The 23,205-nt window shown below is 32.7% G+C and overlaps 4 protein-coding genes across 4 annotated transcripts; 3 read left to right on the top strand and 1 right to left on the bottom strand.

Moving 5' to 3' along the window:
* Positions 1 to 3,411: 3,411 nt before the first annotated feature.
* Positions 3,412 to 3,956, top strand: LOC111831515 (glycine-rich RNA-binding protein GRP2A-like). The gene is made up of 3 exons (XM_023786131.1): positions 3,412 to 3,426; positions 3,596 to 3,681; positions 3,743 to 3,956. The coding sequence occupies exons 1-3, from the start codon at positions 3,412 to 3,414 to the stop codon at positions 3,954 to 3,956; spliced, it is 315 nt and encodes a 104-aa protein (XP_023641899.1).
* A 1,977-nt stretch (positions 3,957 to 5,933) lies between these two features.
* On the top strand, positions 5,934 to 8,690 carry LOC17891898 (subtilisin-like protease SBT1.8). Its single transcript, XM_006296980.2, has 2 exons — positions 5,934 to 7,542; positions 7,659 to 8,690. The coding sequence occupies exons 1-2, from the start codon at positions 5,934 to 5,936 to the stop codon at positions 8,321 to 8,323; spliced, it is 2,274 nt and encodes a 757-aa protein (XP_006297042.1). The 3' UTR covers positions 8,324 to 8,690.
* A 200-nt stretch (positions 8,691 to 8,890) lies between these two features.
* On the bottom strand, positions 8,891 to 10,051 carry LOC17891737 (F-box protein ETP2). The gene has a single exon (XM_006299916.1). It carries the CDS (start codon positions 10,049 to 10,051, stop codon positions 8,891 to 8,893), a length of 1,161 nt encoding a protein of 386 aa, XP_006299978.1.
* A 4,502-nt stretch (positions 10,052 to 14,553) lies between these two features.
* LOC17891908 (protein LURP-one-related 6) lies at positions 14,554 to 15,902 on the top strand. The gene is made up of 2 exons (XM_006298449.2): positions 14,554 to 14,772; positions 15,371 to 15,902. The coding sequence occupies exons 1-2, from the start codon at positions 14,554 to 14,556 to the stop codon at positions 15,728 to 15,730; spliced, it is 579 nt and encodes a 192-aa protein (XP_006298511.2). The 3' UTR covers positions 15,731 to 15,902.
* Positions 15,903 to 23,205: the final 7,303 nt, after the last annotated feature.

Genomic DNA, 23,205 nt, shown 5'->3' with positions numbered 1-23,205 from the left:
CGACCATTACCGGTTGAACCACGACCACCGCGACCACGGCCACCGGAACCACGACCACCGTTATTCTTTTCAGCTCGCTCAATCCACCAGTCCGGGAAGCCGACGAGCTGCCAACATCCTTGTTTCTCGTGACCGGTACGACCACAATGAGAGCAGGTGACACGACCTTTTCCTACAACCGAATCGGATTTGTTTACCTCGGAACGAGCAAGAAAGCCCACAGCCTCCTCCTTTTGTTCACGGAGTCGACCAGAAGCCAACCGTTGCTCTTCTCTAATAACACGACTATAAGTCTCTTCAAGAGAAGGAAGAGGATCCAAGGCAATCAAAGAAGAACATAGACTACCAAATCGAGACTCATCAAGATTTAAGACGAACTGATGCACCTTTTCGTTTTCCCAGTCCTTTGATGGAGCCGACGTTGCTCCACAAGTACACAAGCCACAAGAACACACGGTGATAGGCTTGTAGATTAAATATTCCTCCCACAAGGAAGATAATCTGCCAAAATACTCATCCACGGGCTGACCATCCTGTCGACACGTCGCGATTTGAGCTTTGAGTTGATGAAGACGAACATTGTTTCCAACAGAGAAACGTTGCTTCAAGGCATTCCACAATTGATGAGCATTAGCGATGAACGTGACAGTGGATTTCACCTTGGAGTCAATGGAAGTCCTAATCCAACCAACGATCATGGAGTTAACTGTCATCCAATCTTCGAACTTCGAATCGTTAGGAGGTGGTTTAGGAATTGAACCGTTGATGAAACCAGTTTTGCGTTTAGCTTGGAGTGCGTTCTTCATCTCTGTTGCCCATTCATTATAATTGGGACCGGTTAACACAACCGATGAGATCATAGCCCCTGGATTGTCGGAGCTTGACAAGGTATAAGGAGACACCACTGATGTATCCGGTGGCTGCACTGCAGGACGTGACGATGATGAATCTTCAAGAGACATCGTTACTTGTCACACAAGAAAGAAAATTTTGAACAAAGAACAGAAACTTTGAAGTTGTTTTTAGTTAGATCTTTAGCTCTGATACCATGTAGAATTAGATATCGAACCAACTTGACTTTATTGATGTATGAACTTGTGTATTTATACAAGAGATATGACCTCTAAAATAAGCCCTAATCCTATACACTTTCGGGCTGCTAATCCTTATCACAATAAGAAGATAAACATAACATAATATACGAACTTATCCTCAATATGACACGTAATTGTCTTTGTTGGCAACTAAGCAACATATGTCTAGTGATGATACATAAGACTTAGTGTGCAAGTCTAGACTAAGCTAATATAATTACTCTTCACTAATGCACATGCAATCATTCACAAGTTCACACATGGCTATTTTAAAGCTTAAACTTTCTAAATATACGTTTTTTTTTAGCTAATTATACTTAAATAGTTATAGAAATGTATGCACATGAAATTAATTGAAACAAATTTATAATCTGAATGTAATATACATAATAAACACTTTCATAATTCTACAAAGTTTAAAGAAATTTCTACGAAATCTACGAGTGACAATACTATTTAACTGATATTCCAGAATTTCTTAGATATCAAGATTTTGATCCATAATAATTAAAAATTATTATATAATAAAAAATTGAAATAAATTGCAGTACCAATTCCAAATATAAAAATAAAATTCTACAAAAATGTCATATTTTCAACCTGATTATTTATAAGTAATATTTCAAACATAACTATTAGAATAGTTTAAAAACACAAGTTATTATGGGATTTGATCACATTTCTTTTTTTAAAAATGTATATTTATAAGTGGATCCAAATTAAACCTAAATATCATAATTTAAAAATATCCAGATTCAGATATAAAATTTTAGTTATTTTAATTATTGGATTAGACTGGATCCTAAATCACAGGTGTAAGACACCTTATATTTTGCTCATCTATCATGTTACTCCATTATATTTGGACAAAAAAGAACCATATGTAGTTTATTATGAACTTAAACAATGATTTGCTTCACTACTCCTCAAATTTTCTACACATTTAATCTTATTTCTCTTTAATCTTTCTTAAAAATCGGATTGTTTAATAGAAAGAAGTATGATGCAGTTTTTAATAGAGAATGCAATTTTTTCTTATGGAGCTACATTACTACTAGAGTTTGGTTCTCTTTGTTGTTGCACATGGTTGTAACTATTATTCGATTCCATTTATGTTTTGTAACATGTTTTTTCATATTTTTCTTTTGTTATATCTTAATTTTTGAAAATAAATATGAATATCATGATTCCCTAAAAACAAAACCATGATTCATAAATTAACCTTTTTAATATTTTGAAATTTGTATATAGTTTAATCTCACCACTAAAACATTAAAAGAATATCATATACGAGAATTAGACAATATATCCATTAAAAATAATAAAGTGATAAAATAGACGAAAACATTCATTTGATCCATTTCAAAACATTACATTAATTTTCATAAGCATGTATAAAATTAAAGAGTTAAAATTAAAAATTGTATTGCTAGAATTTGAAAACAAATATTGTAACAAAAAAATATATATATATAACTACCCACCAAAAACATATATATATATATATATATATATATATATATATATATATATATATATATATATATAACTAAACTAAATGATAGTTGATTAACGATTTTTGTAAGACCATCTAGTAGCATTTACGACCATTAAAAACTGCATAACTTAGTTTAATAATAACAAACACCTGATTTCAGCACTTATATAAATATTCACAATTTATACGATTTATAGGTGTTTGCTGCCTAGGCAGATTGATATAATCAAATATTTTTCACTTTTATAAGAAAACTCTAGGTGTGAGTAAATAAAATTATATCTAGATCGAACCGTTTTTTATGTACCATTTACTAATTGTGTACGTAGTGGTCGGTCTCAAAGAAAACAAAAAAAACTATAGACCAAGTACATACCGTTTTTATGTACAAACAGAGTTGAATCGGTGCGATTTGTTATCCGTCCTACAAATAAAGTGAACTAAACCGCCACAGATATGTCCACTCCAACCGCTCTAACCATTCACACCCTCTATATATGAACTATCGACATAGTTCTTTGTAACAAAGGTCTTGTCCCTGTCGATAATTTTTATACAGACCCAAAAACTTTACATGGAGTGGGTTACTTACACGGCTCGAGTAGCAAGAAAAGAGCATGTCACTTTTATCTCCATCGTCGATAAATCCAAATATTTCAATCAAAGAGAATAACCAAAGGGAATATTAACAAAATAGGCACTTTTCGATTCCTTTCTTTCGAAGAAGGACCTCAATACAGTAGTCACGTACAACTCAGCAAAAATCCTCTGTTCATGACATTTTTGCCCTTCTTGGCACTTACACACAAACATCAAGCCATGGCCGTATCACGAGTATGTAAGGAGATAAAAAAAACTATACCCTAGTAGCAACTTAATCAACCCAAACCAATTTTAAACAATTTGTCATATATTACAGTCCGTTTCAGTTTTTCTATATGCGTTTGTTCAACTTCGTTAGATTGTGTTGCTGATTTGATTTGTTTTCTCTATAGTTCAACAGATCATCATCGACCGTAAGATCGGAAGGTCAAAGAGATTCAGATTCGTGACCTTCAAGGATGAGAAATCAATGGACATAACATCACCGTCAACGAGGCTCAATCATGAGGAAGCGGTGGCGGAGGCAACTGTGGAGGTGATGGATCAGCAGAGGCGGTGGTGGTTACAACGGAGGAGGCGGTCGATACGGCGGTGGTGGTGGAAGACGCGAGGGAGGATACAACGGTGGTGGTGGCGAAGGTGGTTACTCGAGAGGAGGTGGCGGCGGAGGATACAACAGTGGTAGAAGACGTGAAGGAGAAGGAGGAGGATACGGTGGTGGTGAAGGAGGAGCATACGGAGGTGGAAGCGGTGGATTGTAATTCCTTTAATTAGTTCGGGGATTATTACACAGTTTTCCCTAATTTTTCTTCCTTGATCGCCGAAGACTGGGATCAAATGACATCATCTGAGAAGAGGACATAACAGACTTTTTACACTGATTAAATACCTGTTTTGGAAAGAATTGTTGAAAATACCTAAAACGAAATGATATGTCAAGAAAAGTGCCTTATTTGTAATTAACTCATAACCAAATGTTACTTTACTTTACTTATCAATGGAATTTTTCATCATTTCGAAAAGTATTTTACGTAACGACAGTTTTGCATTTCCTCAGATTCCAAAAAAAAAAAAAAATCAGAACTATGATCAAATGGTGAAAAAAGTAACAAAACGCATGAACAAAAGGTAACGTTACATACTTACATATTTGCACGCTTTCACGTACGACTTAGAGCATCCTAATTTGTTATTTTCTTTTATTTTTATTTTTCAAGCATGTAAATTTCACTAATAACTTAACGGTCAATTAGTAACAACAATTACTTTTGGCAGTAAAAAATTTTGGTGTAAAAACTTTGACTAGAAATTTGAGTGGTTGAAGTAATAATTGGTAATAACATAAGCTATTTTTGTTATTTTTGTAAAAACTTGACTAGAAATTTGAGTGGTTAAAGTAATAATGGATTTTTGTGGCAAATCATTAAAAAAATAATTTTTATTAAAATAATAATTTACAAAATTACAACTCGTGTTTCTGTATACTATCATTTTTAAAAAAAGTTTTGTGGAACTAACTTGTATTTTTTTTATATACATAAAAACATTGACAAAATAAAATTTATTAAAAATAAAAGTTAACAAATTTACAAGTCGTATTTCTGTATACTATAATTTAAATAAAAGTTTTGGAATTATTTTATATTATTTGAATATAAATAAAATGACAAAGAACTTTTTTTGTAAATTATTATTTCCATTATGAAAAGACATTTATTTATTTATTTGTTAGTTGTTATCCTTAAATGATCATAATTCTATTAAAAAAATAGTCGAACAACTTAATTAGTTACCCACTTACCCTTCAATGATCTTAATTCTCAACAACATTCATCAAAATATACAACAAAAATTTTTAAACCCCTGAGTCCCTGACACAATATACACACATAAATACATAAATCATGAGTAATTAATAATACAGCCAAAAAAAAAATTGTTTCAAGTGTAAACAAACTCTGATGCATCAATTCTAAAAAACCAAAAAAAAAAATCTCTTAAACCTATAAATAAGGGATTATTACAAAAACTTGCCATTTTTGGCTTACCATTTTTTAATTTTGCTATTTTTCCAAAACAAATTCAAAATATACCATTTTTTACAATTCAAAAAACTAAATTTTTTTTTTGTCAACTCAAAAAAACTAAATATATGAGAATTTGTTTTTAATAAAATACATACTTAATAACATATACTACACTCTAGAAGAATATACAACTAAACTAAATCAACCCAAATATTATATATGAAAAATGGTAAATTTGAATTTTTTTTTTTTGAGAAAATAGTAAAATATATAAATGTTAGTAACAAAAGTCCTAACTCGCAATTGATCATACGTATAAACAAATAAACAAATACATTACCAAAAAAAAACAAATGAATAAATAATACTAAAAATAAGAAGAAAAAGAAACAAAAAGAACGTTGTCAAAAAAAAAAAAGAACAAAAGAACGTTTGGTTGAGTAAACCAATAAAAAAAAAAAAGAATGGGCCAACACAACACAACAGAGCCAATGAAGAAAGTCTCAATCGTGTCTCCAGCTGTGTTTTCCCACACACACTCTTTTCAAAAACTCCCCCACCACCGACGATGGCATTTCCGTAATTACTCTCCTCCTAACGGTCACACGTCCCTTACGTGTCCACTTCTCTCTCTCTCTCTCTCTCTCTCTCCCTTTTATCTTCTTCTTCATCATCACTCCTCAAAATTCTCTCACTCTCTTCTCCACAGTCATGGCCTCCTCCTCCTCCTCCTCCTCCATCACCATCCTCCTCCTCCTCCTCCTCCTCCTCCACATCGCCGCCGCGAAAAAAACCTACATCGTCCGAGTCAAACACTCCGATAAACCAGAATCATTCCAATCTCACCACGATTGGTACTCATCCCAACTCAATTCCGAATCCTCTCTTCTCTACACTTACACAACCTCTTTCCATGGCTTCTCCGCTTACCTCACCTCCTCCGAAGCCGAATCACTCCTCCGCGACTCCGATTCAATCCTCGACGTCTTCGAAGATCCTCTCTACACACTTCACACAACACGTACACCGGAGTTCCTCGGTCTCAATTCCGAATTCGGCGTTTACACTAATCAAGATCTCGTCTCCGCTTCTAACGGCGTTATCATCGGAGTTTTGGATACTGGAGTTTGGCCTGAATCTAAGAGTTTTGATGATACTGATATGCCTGAGATCCCTTCTAAATGGAGAGGTGAATGTGAATCTGGTTCCGATTTCGATTCGAAATTGTGTAACAAGAAGCTAATCGGAGCTAGAAGCTTCTCCAAAGGGTTTCAAATGGCTTCAGGCGGTGGTGGTTTCTCGAGTAAACGTGAATCTGTTTCTCCTCGTGATGTTGATGGTCATGGAACTCATACTTCAACTACAGCTGCTGGATCTGCGGTTAGAAACGCTAGCTTCCTTGGTTACGCTGCTGGTACGGCGAGAGGTATGGCGACTCGTGCTCGTGTTGCTACTTATAAAGTTTGTTGGAGTACTGGTTGTTTTGGATCTGATATCTTAGCTGCTATGGATCGAGCTATACTTGATGGTGTTGATGTTCTTTCTTTATCTCTTGGTGGTGGCTCTGCTCCGTATTATCGAGATACGATTGCGATTGGATCGTTCTCGGCTATGGAGAAAGGTGTGTTTGTGTCTTGTTCAGCTGGTAATAGTGGTCCGACTAGAGCCTCGGTTGCGAATGTTGCGCCTTGGGTTATGACTGTTGGTGCTGGAACTTTGGATAGAGATTTTCCGGCTTTTGCGAATCTTGGTAACGGGAAAAGGCTTACCGGTGTTTCGCTTTATAGTGGTGTGGGAATGGGAACGAAGCCGCTTGAGTTGGTTTATAATCAAGGGAATAGTAGTTCTAGTAATCTTTGTTTGCCTGGTTCGCTTGATTCGAGTATTGTTCGTGGTAAGATTGTTGTTTGTGATAGAGGTGTGAATGCTAGAGTTGAGAAAGGTGCTGTGGTGAGAGATGCTGGTGGTTTGGGGATGATAATGGCGAATACTGCTGCGAGTGGTGAGGAGCTTGTGGCGGATAGTCATTTGCTTCCTGCTATTGCTGTAGGGAAGAAGACTGGTGATTTACTTAGGGAGTATGTTAAGTCGGATTCTAATCCGACTGCTGTTCTTGTTTTTAAAGGAACGGTTCTTGATGTTAAGCCGTCCCCTGTGGTTGCTGCTTTTAGCTCGAGAGGTCCTAATACTGTTACTCCTGAAATCTTGAAACCTGATGTTATTGGTCCTGGTGTTAATATCTTGGCTGGTTGGTCTGATGCTATTGGTCCTACTGGTCTTGAAAAGGACTCGAGGAGGACTCAGTTCAACATCATGTCAGGTATTATTACACTTCACGGGTTCAAGATTCTCGATTTTAACAATTGATTTTGATTGCATAATTCAGAATTGTTAATTAGTTTGGGAGACTGATGAAAAGTGTCTGATTTGTGTTAGGTACGTCAATGTCATGCCCACACATTAGTGGTTTAGCTGGTCTTTTGAAAGCAGCTCATCCGGAGTGGAGTCCGAGTGCTATCAAATCAGCTCTCATGACCACAGCTTACGTTCTTGACAACACCAACTCCCCTCTCCATGATGCTGCAGACAACAGCCTCTCTAACCCACATGCTCACGGCTCAGGCCATGTAGATCCCCAAAAGGCTCTCTCACCGGGTCTTGTCTACGACATCTCAACCGAGGAATACATCAGGTTCTTGTGCTCTCTAGAATACACAGTTGATCACATTGTTGCGATTGTGAAACGATCTAGCGTAAACTGCACAAAGAAGTTCTCTGATCCTGGTCAGCTCAACTACCCAAGTTTCTCTGTTTTGTTTGGGGGTAAAAGAGTTGTGCGGTACACTCGGGAAGTAACAAATGTCGGTGCAGCAAACTCGGTTTACAAAGTGATGGTTAATGGGGCTCCTACTGTTGAAATCTCGGTTAAACCATCAAAGCTTACGTTTAAAAGGGTTGGAGAGAAGAAGAGGTACACAGTCACGTTTGTTAGCAAGAAAGGAGTGAGTATGACTAACAAAGCTGAGTTTGGATCCATCACTTGGATCAATCCGCAACACGAAGTAAGAAGTCCCGTCGCATTCTCTTGGAACCGGTTTTGATTAAAAATCAACAACGAAACACAAATCTAACATCCCTAGTGATGTTTTTTTTTTTTCTTTCTATTTAAGTTGAGTTCCTAGTGATGATTTTGGTTTCTAGATGATTGGGTTTAGGCTAAACCAAAACCAATCCTTGAGCCGTAATGATGATAATCATCATGTAGTGGGGAAGTAAAGTGTTCTTGTTTGGTTTTTGAGTCATTGAGTGTGTAGGTAATGAAGAAGACCATCCCCAAAAAAAGAGAGTTCGGGATGGTAGTAGAAAAAAATGTTTCATTGTGTTGCTTCGAGTTTTCCATTTAACTATATTATACTGATGAAATTATGAAATTGTCTCTTTTATAAATAACCTAATGTTGTGACATCACTTCAGACATAAGAGTCTTTAGAGTTTACATACGTGCAAAGATTCATAGAACACGACCAAGATAACTTATCCAAAGATTCATAGAACACGACCAAAGATTCATAGAACACGGACAAAGATTCATAGAACACGACTTAGATAAGTTAAGAAAAACACAACCAAAAAGAACATGACCAAGATAAATTACATGTAGAGCTTGTTTAGTAGTTGACGTCAACTCTTTTCCTTTTGCCTTGATGTGGTTTGATTCGATCCAAACTTGGAACATAGTTAAGAATAGAAAGCCAACATACGTTCAAATCTTCTACTCCAAAATCCATTGTTGTGACTATGTTATCCTCCCCAACAATGTATATCACGTTTTTGATCAAGGGTTGATAATAAGTACCACACCATGTGCCACAATACACCAAGACTTTCTTCTCCTCGTCGAGCAAGAAACTTCCAAGATTCGACAACACAACATCAGGGCTCAAATCCAATGCTAAGACCTTGCTCCATGACACCACTTTGGTAGTCTCATCATCAATCTTATTCGTCACCCATACCTCAGTCTTGGATATTCTATCTCGCTGTAATAACACAGCAAGCTTCTCTTCTCTAACAACGGAAAGGCATGTAAGTCTAAAATCAATACAATCATCATAAGGAAGAGGCACAGGAACAGATTTCTCTGTCGTGTAATCAATCTTAAGCAATGATATGATTGAGGGCTTTTTGGTTTCATCTTCAGCAAACACGTAAGTGTTTCCCTTCAAAGACAGAGGAAAGAATAGCATGCGCCAGTCCGGAGTTATATTACCAAGACTCCTCCATGTATTAGAGTCAAACTCGTACATTCTGAAAACGTTGGTATCGCGATTAATACTCAAGACTTTGTAGCTCTTCTTCTTGTCCTTGTCTCCTTGGCTGTATCCCAGATGAAACATACATAATCTGTGGTTAGGTTCTTCGCTTTTGATCCATCTTTTTTCACCAGTTAAAGGGTTCCAAAGACATGTTATAGATTCTTTGTTGAAGTTGGCGCATAACAAGACTCCGTCACAATGTATGACTCTATTTGTTTTGAACTTAACTGGATAATTGTACCGAGGATCATTGAAGCTGTGCTCGATTTCAGTTTTTACCTCTACAGTTGTATTGAGATCGATGCTCACTGGGGCAATGTTGAAGTTCTTTGTCATGATGAGATACGTAAACTGCTTAGGGGATTCTTTGGAGTGTTTTCTTGCGAATCTCCAATCGTCGTTGAATAAACGGTTCCATAGTTTGCAAGTAGATCGTAATCGTTTCAGATGTGTAGCCGGAACGCGACTGAGTATCTCTTCTACCAAATCATCTGGTAGCTCTGGAATCGTCATTGACCTGACCTCTCTGATGGAATACAAACAATGTAGGGTTTTACGTATTATTCTCTGCAACCAATTTATTAAAAATCTATATATACTAGTATACCCGTCCTTATCTTTATTTAAAATTAAACTAAAATTAAAATATATTATCACTTATAAAAAAATTAATTTTCAATTTTTTTTCGAAAAAATAAGAGAAATTATTTTCATTTGGAAAAAGATTTTATTTGGTTTGAAGTATCAAATAAACGTGTATATATATATATCTTAAAATTGGTTATTAAACGTTAATTATAAAAATCAAGTAATGTCAAACTGACAATCACCAAAATATTTGGGAGCTATTTGGGAGCTATTCACCATTATTTATGATATTGTTATTTCTTAGCTTTCAATTTTTTAAAAAATCATTCTCAGACTATGAAAATTAATTAATTATTATTTAATATGATGGTAAAGTTCTTTCAAATTAACATCAATCTAAACTATGATGTTAAATAGAAATATAGTCATTTGTAAAGAAGTTCATATAAACAACGCAAATAAACAGAAAGATTCTAGAATAAATTATAGCATCGTTGAGGAAAATATTAAAAAATATTTCAAATTCGAATTATAAAAAACTACATATTAATTTTTAAAAATATTTTAAAATTACTATATTACAAATTATATTGAACTTTTGTTATCTTTAATTTAAGCTAAAAATATTATTTTCGAAAATCTTTTATTCACCTTAATTTTTAGACAATGAAATTGCTCAATGGCATAATACATTCATACATAAATTAAAAATTAAACAAATATAACATATTATAAAATAAAATCATGAATAAAAATATTTATTTAGTTAAACTCAAAATCTATTTTATTTTTAAAATGTAAATCTTAATTTTCCTTTATGAACCCAAACTGATAAATAACATTGTTTAATTGTAAAACCTAAATCTCACTCCTTTGTTATAAACCCAAACCAATAAATAATCTCGTTTAATTATAAAATCTAAACTATAATACGCATTTATAAAATCAAACCAACATATAACCCTTATAATTGTAAAATCTACAATTGGCAAAACCAAAAATAGGTTAATAGTTGAAAGAGAAATTTTGAGAAATACCCGTTTTGGTGTACTCTTTTTTTTTTGAAATACACCAGTTTTCTATTCATTTTTAAAAATACATTTTTTCAAGAGAATTTTTGAGAAATACCCTTTTTGGTGTACCCCTTTTTAAAAATACCCTCTTTATCTATCCATTTTCAAAAATACCCCTTTTTAAATATAAAAAATTATAAAGTTTTATATAGTTTATAAGATACTTCTATATAATACCTACTATAGGGAGATTCGATACAAATATTTTAAAATGTTTTAAATAGTTTTAAATCGTTTTTATAAGTTTTATAAGGTTTTTAAAAGGGTTTATACGGTTTTATAAGGTTTTTATAAGGTTTTATAATTTATTTTTACGCTATTTATGAAAGGTATATAAAGTTTTATACACATATAAAGGTAATTTGTGTATATATTTATAAGCTTACACACATATTTGGATAAATTTCAACATTTTTAGTGGGTTTTTGATAAAGTTTGAAAAGGGAGTATTTTTAAAAAGAGGTATATGAAAAGGGGTATTTTTGCAAATTCCCCCATTTTTCAAATATGAAAAAATTGTAAACTTCTATATAGTTTATAAGGTACATCTAGATCATCATTACTACTGCGAGATTCAATACAAATATTTATAAAGTTTTAAAAGGTTCTAAACGGCATTTATAAGACTTTTATAAGGTTTTTATAAGGTTTATAAAGTTTTTATATGGCTTTTAAATAACTTTTAAAAGGCATTTATACGATATTTATGAAATATAGATATAAATTTATACACATATGAAGATAATTTGTATCTATATATATAAGCTTACACATAATTTTTTGATAAATATCAATTTTTTTTACTTTTTAATTTATCAAAAATACCATTTTCCAGTACTACTTTTTTAAAATACCCCTTTTTGAAACTTTATCAAACAAACCACTAAAAATTTTGAAATTTATCCAAATATGTGTGTAAACTTATAAATATACACAAAAATTATCTTTATATATGTATAAATTTTTATATATCTTTCATAAATAGGGTAAAATAACTTATAAATACCTTTTAAAAACCTTATAAACCCTTTTAAAAACCTTATAAAACTTGTAAAAAAGAGTTAAAACCTTTTAAAACATTATAAAATATTTGTATCAAATTTCCAAGTAGTAGTTATTATATAGAAGTACCTTATAAACCACAAAAAAGTTTATAATTTTTCATATTTAAAGAGGGAGGTTTTTGAAAATGGATAGATAAAGGGGATATTTTTGAAAAGGGGTACACCAAAAGGGGTATTTCTTAAAAATTCTTTTATTTTTATAATTATTTTATCTATTTTATTTTTAATATTTTTTTAAAAATGTATTTTATCTTAATATTAACAAAATTAGATATATTATGTTGCGACATCTATGTTTTACTTGACATTTATCATGATCACTAGAGTTAGTAAATTTAAAAACCAAGTTTTGACATATAATCTCGTTTAATTGTTAAACTTAAACCATAATTTTAATTTACAATGATAGACCATAATTCTCATTTATCATTTATATACCCAAACCAACAAATAACATGTTTTGATTGTAAAACTAAATTTTAAACCTTAATCCTCTTATGTAAACAAAAACCGACATATATTCTTGTTAATTATAATTTTTAAATCCCTATCGTATTAATAAACCAAATTGACATAACTGAAATTAGGTTATTTGTTTAATTTTATTAATAATTTTGTATTATATAATTTTTTATAATTTTTATTTTATATATTTCTTTTTCGATAGGGTTAATAATATTTCTATTTTATCTAAATATTAGCAAAATTAGAATCGACACGTGTCAACATCTTATCGTTTATAATTGACACATGTCACGATCTTGTTAATGGCTGACTTTGAAAACTAAAGTTTATATAATAAGATATATATTGAAAAGAAGGGATTTATCGAAAAATCGTTATATATATAATATCTTTCCCTTTTATTATTTGGTTTTCTACTTTTATTCCCACCGGTATTTCTGGTTTTGTGGTAATTTGGTAATAGAGATTAACCATTATAGAAAATTTGTTTCGGTATTATTTGAATTCGGGTTGGTTCTAATAACTGGAATTACCGATCAATAACCGGATGTATTGATGTATTCTCATTTATAAAACTCATCTAAGCTATAGAGCCCGCTTTGAAAAGTTTATATTTTTGTTTTTGGTAATCTGCGGGTTATTTAAAAGATACTACAATCGAAAATGTCTTGGGTATGAAACCCCATTCGTATCCTCTAACAAAATCGAGTTAACCACATCCAGCATCGAGTTCAATAAATGAAAATCAAGAGGTAATGAAAACGCATAGTTAGCTAATCCATCCGCAAAACGCATGATTGTGGTTGATATAATATTTTTATTTACATTGATTGCAAAGAGATGCAAACTACTATTGTAATGAAAATATAATAGAATTAAATATACAGGCTTAAATTTGTGAACTCCTAAATTAACAAATTTCAAAGATTCATTTTCTTAAAGTCAATGAAAAGTCAAAATAACAACTAACATACAGTATCTTTGAACAATATATATCAATTTTCCTATTCAAAAAAAAAAAAAAAACATCAATTAGATGTATTTTGAACCACTTTAAACATAATATCCGTGTTTTAATTCTAGTCATATTGGCATCCACATTTTTAAGAAAATATTAGTAACTAGAACCACCTATACACAGTAAATGACTCATATATAATCTCTTAATTAAGTAGGTAAGTATAAACTCGTAAAACGTTTTAAATTAGACAATGATTATGTGACCAAATGAGAGTTTTTTTCTTACTATGAAAGTAAGATCATTATCTAGAAATGGGTAAGAGAGAATAAACAAAAGAAGATGAAAAAAGGGTAATTTGACTTACACACAACTATCCTCCTCCTTCACAAGTTATCAATCTCCCACACGAATACGCCATCTTATACACTGAAACATTTTCACATTTTCCACATGGAATATTTTGTTTTTTCCTATAATACCAATGAACTTCAAATATTTAGATTTGTGATTTTTATTTTATTTAATCAAGATTTGTAATTTTTTTGTCTCAAGAAACACACTATGATTTTTGATTCTCTCACAATAAAGAATTTATTAACAAATTATTGCATCATATTAATATTTTGATATTGAGTATTGTTTTGAGACGTGGTGCATGAAAAGTTTAAAAGTCAAAACGTAAGTCGCCGAACATTTGAAAAAAACTGACAAATGTAGTAAACCATTTCTTCTTCTTTTTTGCTTTCTTTAGAGTCAAGAAACTAAAATAATAAAAGAGAAAAAGTAAACCTATACCGCCAAACGAATATTTATATATATAAGTGTATATACAAGAGTTTAGTTTACATTAGTAGAGAAAAGAAAATGAAAGCAGTGGTGAGCAAGTTGCATTGTTCTTCAATGGAGGAGGTGATGGTGGTGAGACGTCGTCCACACGTTGTTAACGGTGGTGGCTTCGTGGTTTCAAATTGCAAAGATGATAAGATCGTTTTCAAGATCGATGGTTGTGGAGTTCTTGGTACAAAAGGAGAGTTAGTTCTTAGAGATGGTGATGGTAACGATTTGCTTCTCATCCACAAAAAGGTATCTTTATGTTTTCATCTCAACCAATCTCATCTTTATATATAGTCCAAATCTACACCGGAAAAAATGTCGAAAAAAAAATTATTTGTTTACTTACTTTTTCAATGAAAAACATAAATTTTTCTTTGGAGATGAAAAAATAGTTGAATGTTTTAAATGTCAATTAAATCTCAAAGTTTACCTAATTTTATGGTTGAATAGTGAAGTTTCGTTAACTTGACCATTTTGGGCAGGACGCTAAGTTTAACAAAGTTAACTTTCAAAATTTCCCATAAAAATATTGATTATATACTTTTAAATACAATGTTTTCCAAAAAAAAAAAGTTCTAAATACTAGAAAATAAATCTCAAATGCGTGATCTTTTTTTTTTTTTTTTTTTTTTTTTTGTATAAAGGTTACATAGTGGTAGCTATCTAAACAACGACAAGTGAATAATGATTATTACTTTATATAAAGCTGCTAAAGATATAGATGAACGTATGTTAAAGAAGTAATGCGTCAAGATAAAGCAACCCTTTTAATATATATTCCTTTAGAGGAGAAAAAGTTGAAATATGATTGGTTTATAGAATTATATATATGTGTTGATTGGTGTAGGGAGGAGTAGTGCAGGCTTTGAGCATTCATAACAAGTGGAGAGGTTATAGTTATGACTACCAAGGAAGTGTTAAACCGGTTTTCACATTGAGGGATCCTAAACACTCTTGCTTCTCCATAACCAGTTCGATTCGCATTTCGGTTGGACCGGGGAATTGTTACTTTGATGTGAGAGGGTATTTCCCGGATAGGGATTGTAGCATCATTGATTCAACGGGAAATGTTATTGCTAAGGTAAAAGAATGGGTTGGGAGTAGAGATATATATAAGGTGGTGATCAAACCAAGTGTGGATAAAGCTTTTGTTTTCGGAGTAATAGCTGTTCTTGACTATATCTATGGTGAATCTACAAGTTGTTGATCCGCCCATGGCTATTGTTTGCTAGACTCAGCCTTGGTTTTGTTGTTTCTTGTATAAGTTCAGAGACTATCGATGTTGTTTTTATGTAATAACTAGTTCATTAATTAACTATGTAATGGTTTTTATGTAAAAAATATAAGTGCATGGGTCTCTACTAACCATGTGATGAACCCATAACGTGGGATACTTTGGCCTAACCAAACAATAGTACTCCAAGCTGTTAAACGGCAATGAATTCTTAGCTGATCCCATGTGTGAGTGATTAGAAAAGATGGTCTAAACTTAATCTTCAAACAAGTGGTCCTAATGAAAGTTTTTCTACCAAGGCTTAAATAAGAACCCCTAGAAGCTGCAATACAGCTTGACCAATATTAACTTATTTTAAACTAGGGAAAATCTCACGCAACGCGTGAGTTATGTAACATTCCGACTGTTACTTCTCTAGGGTAATAAACAATGCGTTGCTTCAGAAATTAACAACTACCCCCTACACAAACCCTCATACTTTTTAGAATTTAAACATGTGATCGGTTTTATTTCGCAACGAGGACGTTGCGGCCTGTTACTGAGAGAGTTGACGGGCGGAGCGTTACAAGTTTTTATAATAAATTATAAAAAACTATGTAAGTAAATATATGTCGAGATAATAGGCATGGGCGTTCGGGTACCCGTTCGGCTTCGGGTCGGGTATTTCGGGTTTTCGGGTTTAGAGATATAGACTCCGTTTGGGTATTTCTTGATTTCGGGTTCGGATCGGGTTCGGATCGGATATTTCGGGTTTGGGTTCGGGTTACCCGGAATTCTCAAAATTCAAAATTTGAGTATCCAAATATGTTCAAACTAATAAAAATTTTCAAAACCTATATAATTTTTTACTTAAATTTATTTAAATAGGAGTATATAACTTTAAAACAATCCAAAATATACAAAAATGGATAATTTGACATTAGATTATTACAAGTACATATATATTATTAATAAATAATTATCATATATTTATATTATGGGTGTATTCGGATATCCGTTCGGGTTTTGGTTTGGGTCAGGTTCGGGTTTAGAGATATAGAACCCGTTCGGGTATTTCTAGATTTCGGGTTCGGGTTCGGATCGGGTTTTTTGATCGGGTTCGGGTCGGATTCTCGGGTCCGGGTATTTTGCCCAGGCTACTTGTATCAACCTCTGATAGCTTGTTTTTTAGGACCAATCTTCAACATATGAGATTTTTTATGAATTTTCTGTAAAATTGTTAATAAAGATCAAATTCGGATTGTTACTGGTAAAATATATCTATTTTCAATTTCAGTAATTAAAGATAATTTGACTAGCTAAAAATCATTATCATAACTCTCATTAATTCATGTAAGACTAAAAACTTTGACTAACCATGTAACGCCCGTGTTCCGGTTTGGGTGGTGGCGATCGACACCACTGAAGGGTGTCGCTCGACACCAGTGTGATTTCGGTTTGTTCGGGTCGATTTTAATTACGAAATTGTGTGGTTTTGGTTAGGGTTTAACCCTAGGTCACGTTTAAAAGAGAAAAGCTCGTGTTTTGTTCTGGGGTAGCCGCTTTTATTCTTCTCTAAAGTTTCTAAGTTCTCTGGAGAGGTTTTGGTGAGGTTTGAGGGTGTTTTGAGCCTTGTTCTTGGTGATTCTATCCTTGAGAAGAGAGATCTCGTAGCTGTGGTGTTAGGAGAGTCTTTGGTGGCTGTTGTTGAGTGCATATTGTCCTTGTTTCAATCCTTTTCGAAGGTGAGTGCAAGACCTAGGCTTATCTGAGTTGTTTGATTCATTTTTTTGGTGATTTCTATGATTGTTAATTGATTTTCCTTGTTGTATGCTTGTTTTATGTGTTATGGTACCTCTGGACGAGCCTTATGGAGTGGTTACACGGCCATGGAAGGCTAGGAAACGGCGGATTCGTTGATGAGAAGCGACTGGAGTGATATTAGGGTTTTGGTGTCGCTCGACACCAATGGTGTCGCTCAACACTACTCGTCTGATCGGATTGTGTTGTTATTGTTATGGCCTTTTTATGATTGATATGTGTTGCTGGAATGTGGATTATGCAGTTTGTGTGTATAGCCTGTTGTGGGGATGATTGCCTCACTAAGTATTTATAAAATACTTATATGCAGGTAAAGCTAAAGTATGATTTGTGGTATCATGGCGAGGAGAGGAGGATGATCTAGGCGCTCATTGGTGTTTTAGATTATTGTTGGATTTGTTAGGGTGTTAGAACGGAATTTAAAAGCATGTTAGGGTGCTTATGTTTCTGGAATAATGTTTTGTTGAATTTGTTGGTTTAATGGAATTATTTTCATGGATGGTGCTTAAGTCTTCTGCTGGTTATGTTATGTGTGGTTTAATCGATTTGAATTGATTTGGGGCTGGTCTAGGTGGTTTACAATTAGTTAGGTTAATCCGGTCTGCATGTTTAAAAAAAAAAAAAAACAGGATGGGTTTTTTCAAACCATAATGATTATGACAAGGAAAAAAACTTTGACTAACTAAAATTATAGTAGTTCAAGCAAAACTATTATTTATATGGTTTATAATATTGTTCATGTAATACCACATACATTTCTAGAACAAGTTCTTGAATATACAGTACTCACATGCAGTTTAACATATCTATTTTTGTTTAGTGAATAGAAGAATAAGTTTGTTCCTTACACATCAGATTTACAGTCTATTACTAATTTGCACTTCCAAATATTGCCTACATGGAAGTTAAGAAATGTGTTGTTGTGAATTTCTTGAAGACTCATACATTACATAATAAACAAAAAAAGTTAATTTACCTTTTTTTGTCACCAAATAAGCTTAAATTAACTCAAACGAGCCAACCAGTTGGGAAACTGTTTACAAACTTCATAGCATACGGACAAGCACGAGCTTTGCGTGCCAAATAATCTGCTTTTACATAATCCAAATAATCTGCTTTGTGTATCTAAAGGATATCAAGCAAGATAGGGAATAATTCTCATCATTTTCTTTATCTTTAATATCACAAAATGCAATTATTTACCTTGCTTGTATACAATAATAATGTATATATGTAAAATTGAAATATATTTTATTCATATAATATTGAGAGTTCATATTAAATCATAGGAGGATTAGACAAATGAGATTGTAGAGACTCAAAATTCAGTGTGCAGCAACAATAATCAATACCAGCAAATTGTCTACAATATCCTCCTTTCCTGCCAATATATTTACATGATGCATTGCATTCCGATGCGCCTACCCACCTCTCCTCCATCATACATGTAGGTCTTTTACCAATCACATGACATGTATGACCTGTTTGATTCATAAACATATAGATTAGTAATATTTCCATTAATTTCATAAATCATAGTAATTTTTGAATTGGAAATTCAAACACCTTTTCTGCAGCTAATGAATTACATTTTTAAATAAGAAAGCTTTTAATAAAATATAGATATTGACAAAAACAAAAAATAGGTTACCTGAAATTATTGGCATAAGGATGAGAGCAAAAACCATGAATAATAGAAGAGATGTAAACTTTATGACTGCCATTAGCACTCTCTTTTTTTCTTGAGGATTTCAAGAAGTCTTACAGAATATCGTAGCTATAAAATTAAAATAAAAGTTAATTTAAGAAGAAGTTTCGGTATAAAAAAATTGGGACAATGGTATAAAAAATAAATTTGAGTGATTGCTCCAAATTGTTTTCCCAGTTAGTTTGAGAAACAAATTATTTATCTCTTCATAAAAGATTTACATTTTTATGAAATTGAGCATATTTTTAATTTTATTTACCTTTTGTTTTTTTTTTGATATTTTGCTAGCTAGAGTTATTGAGGATTGATTGTGAGTATATATAGATTGTAATATCTTCTTTATAGAATAACATGTAATGATTTGACCAAAATATAAAAAAGAATAACATGTAAGGAATTTCCATTACATATATATTTGTTTTTAGTATTTTTTGGTAATTTGGACTATATATTTAATTTGGTCAAAGGTTTTCATCATCAGCTATAGTATTTTGGTAGCTTTTTTAACAAATAAATTCTGGAGTTTGAAAAACAAATTTAATTATGTCATATTGACTTCTCGGAGTATGTTTGTTGAATGTGATAGTATGACGAAAAGAAAACCTATTCTCTTTCTCATCGGTCAAATCATATTTAAGCAAAATTTGGATCAAACATAATTCGTGAAAAAATTAGGCAAAATTTGAAGTTGGTGATGAAAATAGGTTTGCAAATATCTCTTATATTAAAAACCATGTTGAAGATTCGAAGGCAAATTTTTCTTGGCATGAGGGAGATGATACAACGAAGATACAAGAAAAGATATAAAATTTCATCACCAACTTCGGATTATGAATTGATAAAATTGGATGAGGAAGAGGAATCAAATAAATAAGATAAAATGAGTGCAAAGGAAGATGGAGTGAGTGAAAAAAAAATGAAGTAGGTGAGGAAGAAGAAAGAAAGAAGGAAATGAGGAAATAAAGAAAGAGGGCAATGATAAAGCTCAATAGTTGATTGAGAGCTTGAAGACACTAATCCCTCCATAAGATAGAGGTTCAACCATTATCTAAGCCAGAGCGAGTGGAATGGATACAACCATTATGCCATGGGAAAGCTCGATCCTGAGTATCAGCTTGGAGAAAAGACCGAGGAGGGTACCCTATCCATGTTTGAGATATTTGATGGCAGTGCAGTTGAAGTTTGGGAGGGGAGAAAAAACATTTCTTTTCACTTTGAAGGATCGAAAGTTGGGAGTGAGAAACTTTGGGGTCTTATAAATTAGGCCGATGGAGAAGGGAAAAGGAAGAAGAAAGACGAAGAGGAGAAGGAGAAAAAGAAAGAAAGAGGAGGAGTAGAAGAAGAAGGAGAAGGAGGAGGAGGAGGAGGAGGAGAAGAAGAAGAAGAAGAAGAAGAAGAAGAAGAAGATCAGTGGCTAGACGAAGAAGAAGTAAAATGGTGGCCATAATTAGGGATTGTCCTTAGTATTAGTTTCTAATGTTCTATGTTTAAGTACTTATTTCTTTTGGTTTAGCTGGTTTAGCTATGGTTTAACCTTTGTTTTCTTTTGTATTTTAATTAACTAAATAACAAATCCCATTCAGTAAGGAAGAATAGATTTTATTAACCGCTGGTTCACAATGCTTTATTTAATTTATAAATATTCCATATTTTCAAATATTTCTTTTATTTCCATAAATCTTATTTTCCCCCTTTTTATAAAAAAACAAACTTTATATAGAAAAGTATTGTTCTTTTGAAATTGTTAAATAGTGAGATATCCAACCGTGATTGGTGGTTTTAAATCTCACGTGGACGATCTCATAACTTATAGCTTCGACTTTTATGTAGTATAGAACTTAAAAAACTATTTATAAGAATAATAGATCTTAAAATATTAGTAAAATCATAAATCCATATAACTACTGCAAAGAATGTGAGAAAAACATGAGTTGTTAAAAGAGAGTATAGAGATATAATATTCTTGAGAGCGGATGATATGAAACTATGGTTGTGATTTGATTGGAGAGAATAAGAAAAATGCTAAAATATATGGTTGTGATCTAACAACTAGTGCTGAGATTTAATGGCTTGCTTATTGTGTAAGTTGCCCAAAATTAAATGCAAAATAAGGTTGAAGAGCCCACAAGATGAATTAGGCACGAAAGCATCGCATAATCAACACGACGTGACACACTCTGGTTGGTCGATGAGTAAAATAGAAAAAGAAATTTCTTTTCTCATTTTTTTTCTTTTTTTCCGACAATCTCTCTTTTCTCTCTCTTCTTACAATCCCTCTCTCCTTTAATTTTAAGCACCTTTGATGGGGTGCTCTAGTGGAGATGGTCTTAGTTGTAAAACTTAAATAAACAAAATAGAATATATGGGTGTATATAGTCAACAAATGTTTATAATGTTCGATTTAGAAGAGCTATATTAACTAAAATGAACCAAAATAAGGTAGTCATAGACGTTATGTCTCACCCTAAATTTCTGATGTATCACAACAACAAAACTAATAAAATTCAATCAGAATGTCGTACGTGAAAAGACTGAGAATATTTCTGGATTTTGATTTTGTATTTATTTATTTGTTAGAAGTATATTATTAGGCGAAAAAAATAGTTTAACTGTCGTATATAATTCTTTATCTTTTCTTTTTTATTTAAACAAAATTTTAAACAGCATAAATGATACTCAAAATATAAAAAACTTTCTTTAGAAAAATCAAAACTAAAACGTTATAGTAATTTTGCATAGTTCCGAGTTCATGTGTTTTGAGGCTGATTCATGTCGGACCAGAAAGATTTAGGTCGCAAGTAAGGCGTATTTGGAAAGGAGATATTGTCAAGAATCATTAGCCGCTGACGGAGCTTGATTTGAGGTTATATTCGAGAAGTTATCAACGTTACTTTCTGGACAAGTAATTGCAGATCTGGTCATATTTAGAATCCTAGAAACAGTTTCGTCTTGGCTTCTTCGAAGCAACGTTTGGAAGTCCAAAAATAGTCTGATCGAGACAAAATTTGGTGGAGAGACTCATGGTAACCCATTTCCAACGGTAGGATAACGATTCTAACGGTTAGTTGTGGACTTATGCGTATGTTTACCTAACAGTTTTGTTAGGTGTTATTTGTAACGAAGATTATTGTTTGATTGGGGAACGAGCTAGGGTTGAGCTGTACCTTTGCAAGAGCGTTTAGGACTCCATGCATTAGTTCTTGGTTAATGGAGAACCAAGATGGAGTTCAATAGTATGCAGCTGAAGCATACTATTCATTGTCTAATTGTGTGTTTTCATCAAGTGGCTAAGGTGGATGTAATCTGCGGAAATTCGATTATAAGTCCTATTCTTATACTTCATGATTCTTTTGCATAGGATTAGATTTTCTTGTGAACTAGTGTTGTGTTGATAATTAGGAACTGATAATTTGATGGGTGATGAATGTTTTAAAGTGACCGAGATAATGTCTTAAGAAAAAACTAGTTTAAGATGTAAGATATGTGAAATAAGATTTACCATCTTTAAGGATGATGAAAGTGGAAATGGTCTACATTAAATTGACGGATTCTTTGTAGCTCAATAAAAAGCTGACGTGCCCAGTGGAACTAGATAGGTTCAAAGGCAACAAGAGATAATCGAACCTGGAAATGTTTTACATTAAATCATCGAATTCTTAGTAGCTCAATGAAACGCTGACGGGCCGAGTGGAACAAGATAGGTTCAAAGGTCATGAGAGATGATCGAACCTGGTATTGATGTGGAGATCTTGCTGATGGCAAGAAGTATTGGTGTGTTCTAGCTCAGCACAATGTTGCGGAGTAGTTGATTGTTGTGCCTTTTTCTATGTGATTGATGAGTGTGGTTTAAAGGTAGTTTCTTTTTTCGTATTTACTAGTGGGCGGAAATGATACTCTCACTGTGTAATTCATTTTGCTTCAGGAGTTATATGCAATATTT

The sequence above is a fragment of the Capsella rubella genome, unplaced genomic scaffold (genome assembly GCF_000375325.1).
Source record: "Capsella rubella cultivar Monte Gargano unplaced genomic scaffold, Caprub1_0 scaffold_3, whole genome shotgun sequence".
NCBI classification, from domain to species: Eukaryota; Viridiplantae; Streptophyta; class Magnoliopsida; order Brassicales; family Brassicaceae; genus Capsella; species Capsella rubella.
This window is presented reverse-complemented; position numbering and strand designations above follow the sequence as displayed.

Bases quoted from the DNA above. Each gene is read 5' to 3' on its own strand.
- LOC111831515 (XM_023786131.1), top strand. The intron at 3,682-3,742 runs GTCAACGAGGCT...GTGATGGATCAG, and splicing joins TCAATGGACATAACATCACC to CAGAGGCGGTGGTGGTTACA.
- LOC17891737 (XM_006299916.1), bottom strand. From the start codon at position 10,051: ATGACGATTCCAGAGCTACCAGATGATTTGGTAGAAGAGATACTCAGT.
- LOC17891908 (XM_006298449.2), top strand. From the start codon at position 14,554: ATGAAAGCAGTGGTGAGCAAGTTGCATTGTTCTTCAATGGAGGAGGTG. The intron at 14,773-15,370 runs GTATCTTTATGT...TGATTGGTGTAG, and splicing joins TGCTTCTCATCCACAAAAAG to GGAGGAGTAGTGCAGGCTTT.
- LOC17891898 (XM_006296980.2), top strand. From the start codon at position 5,934: ATGGCCTCCTCCTCCTCCTCCTCCTCCATCACCATCCTCCTCCTCCTC. The intron at 7,543-7,658 runs GTATTATTACAC...GATTTGTGTTAG, and splicing joins TCAGTTCAACATCATGTCAG to GTACGTCAATGTCATGCCCA.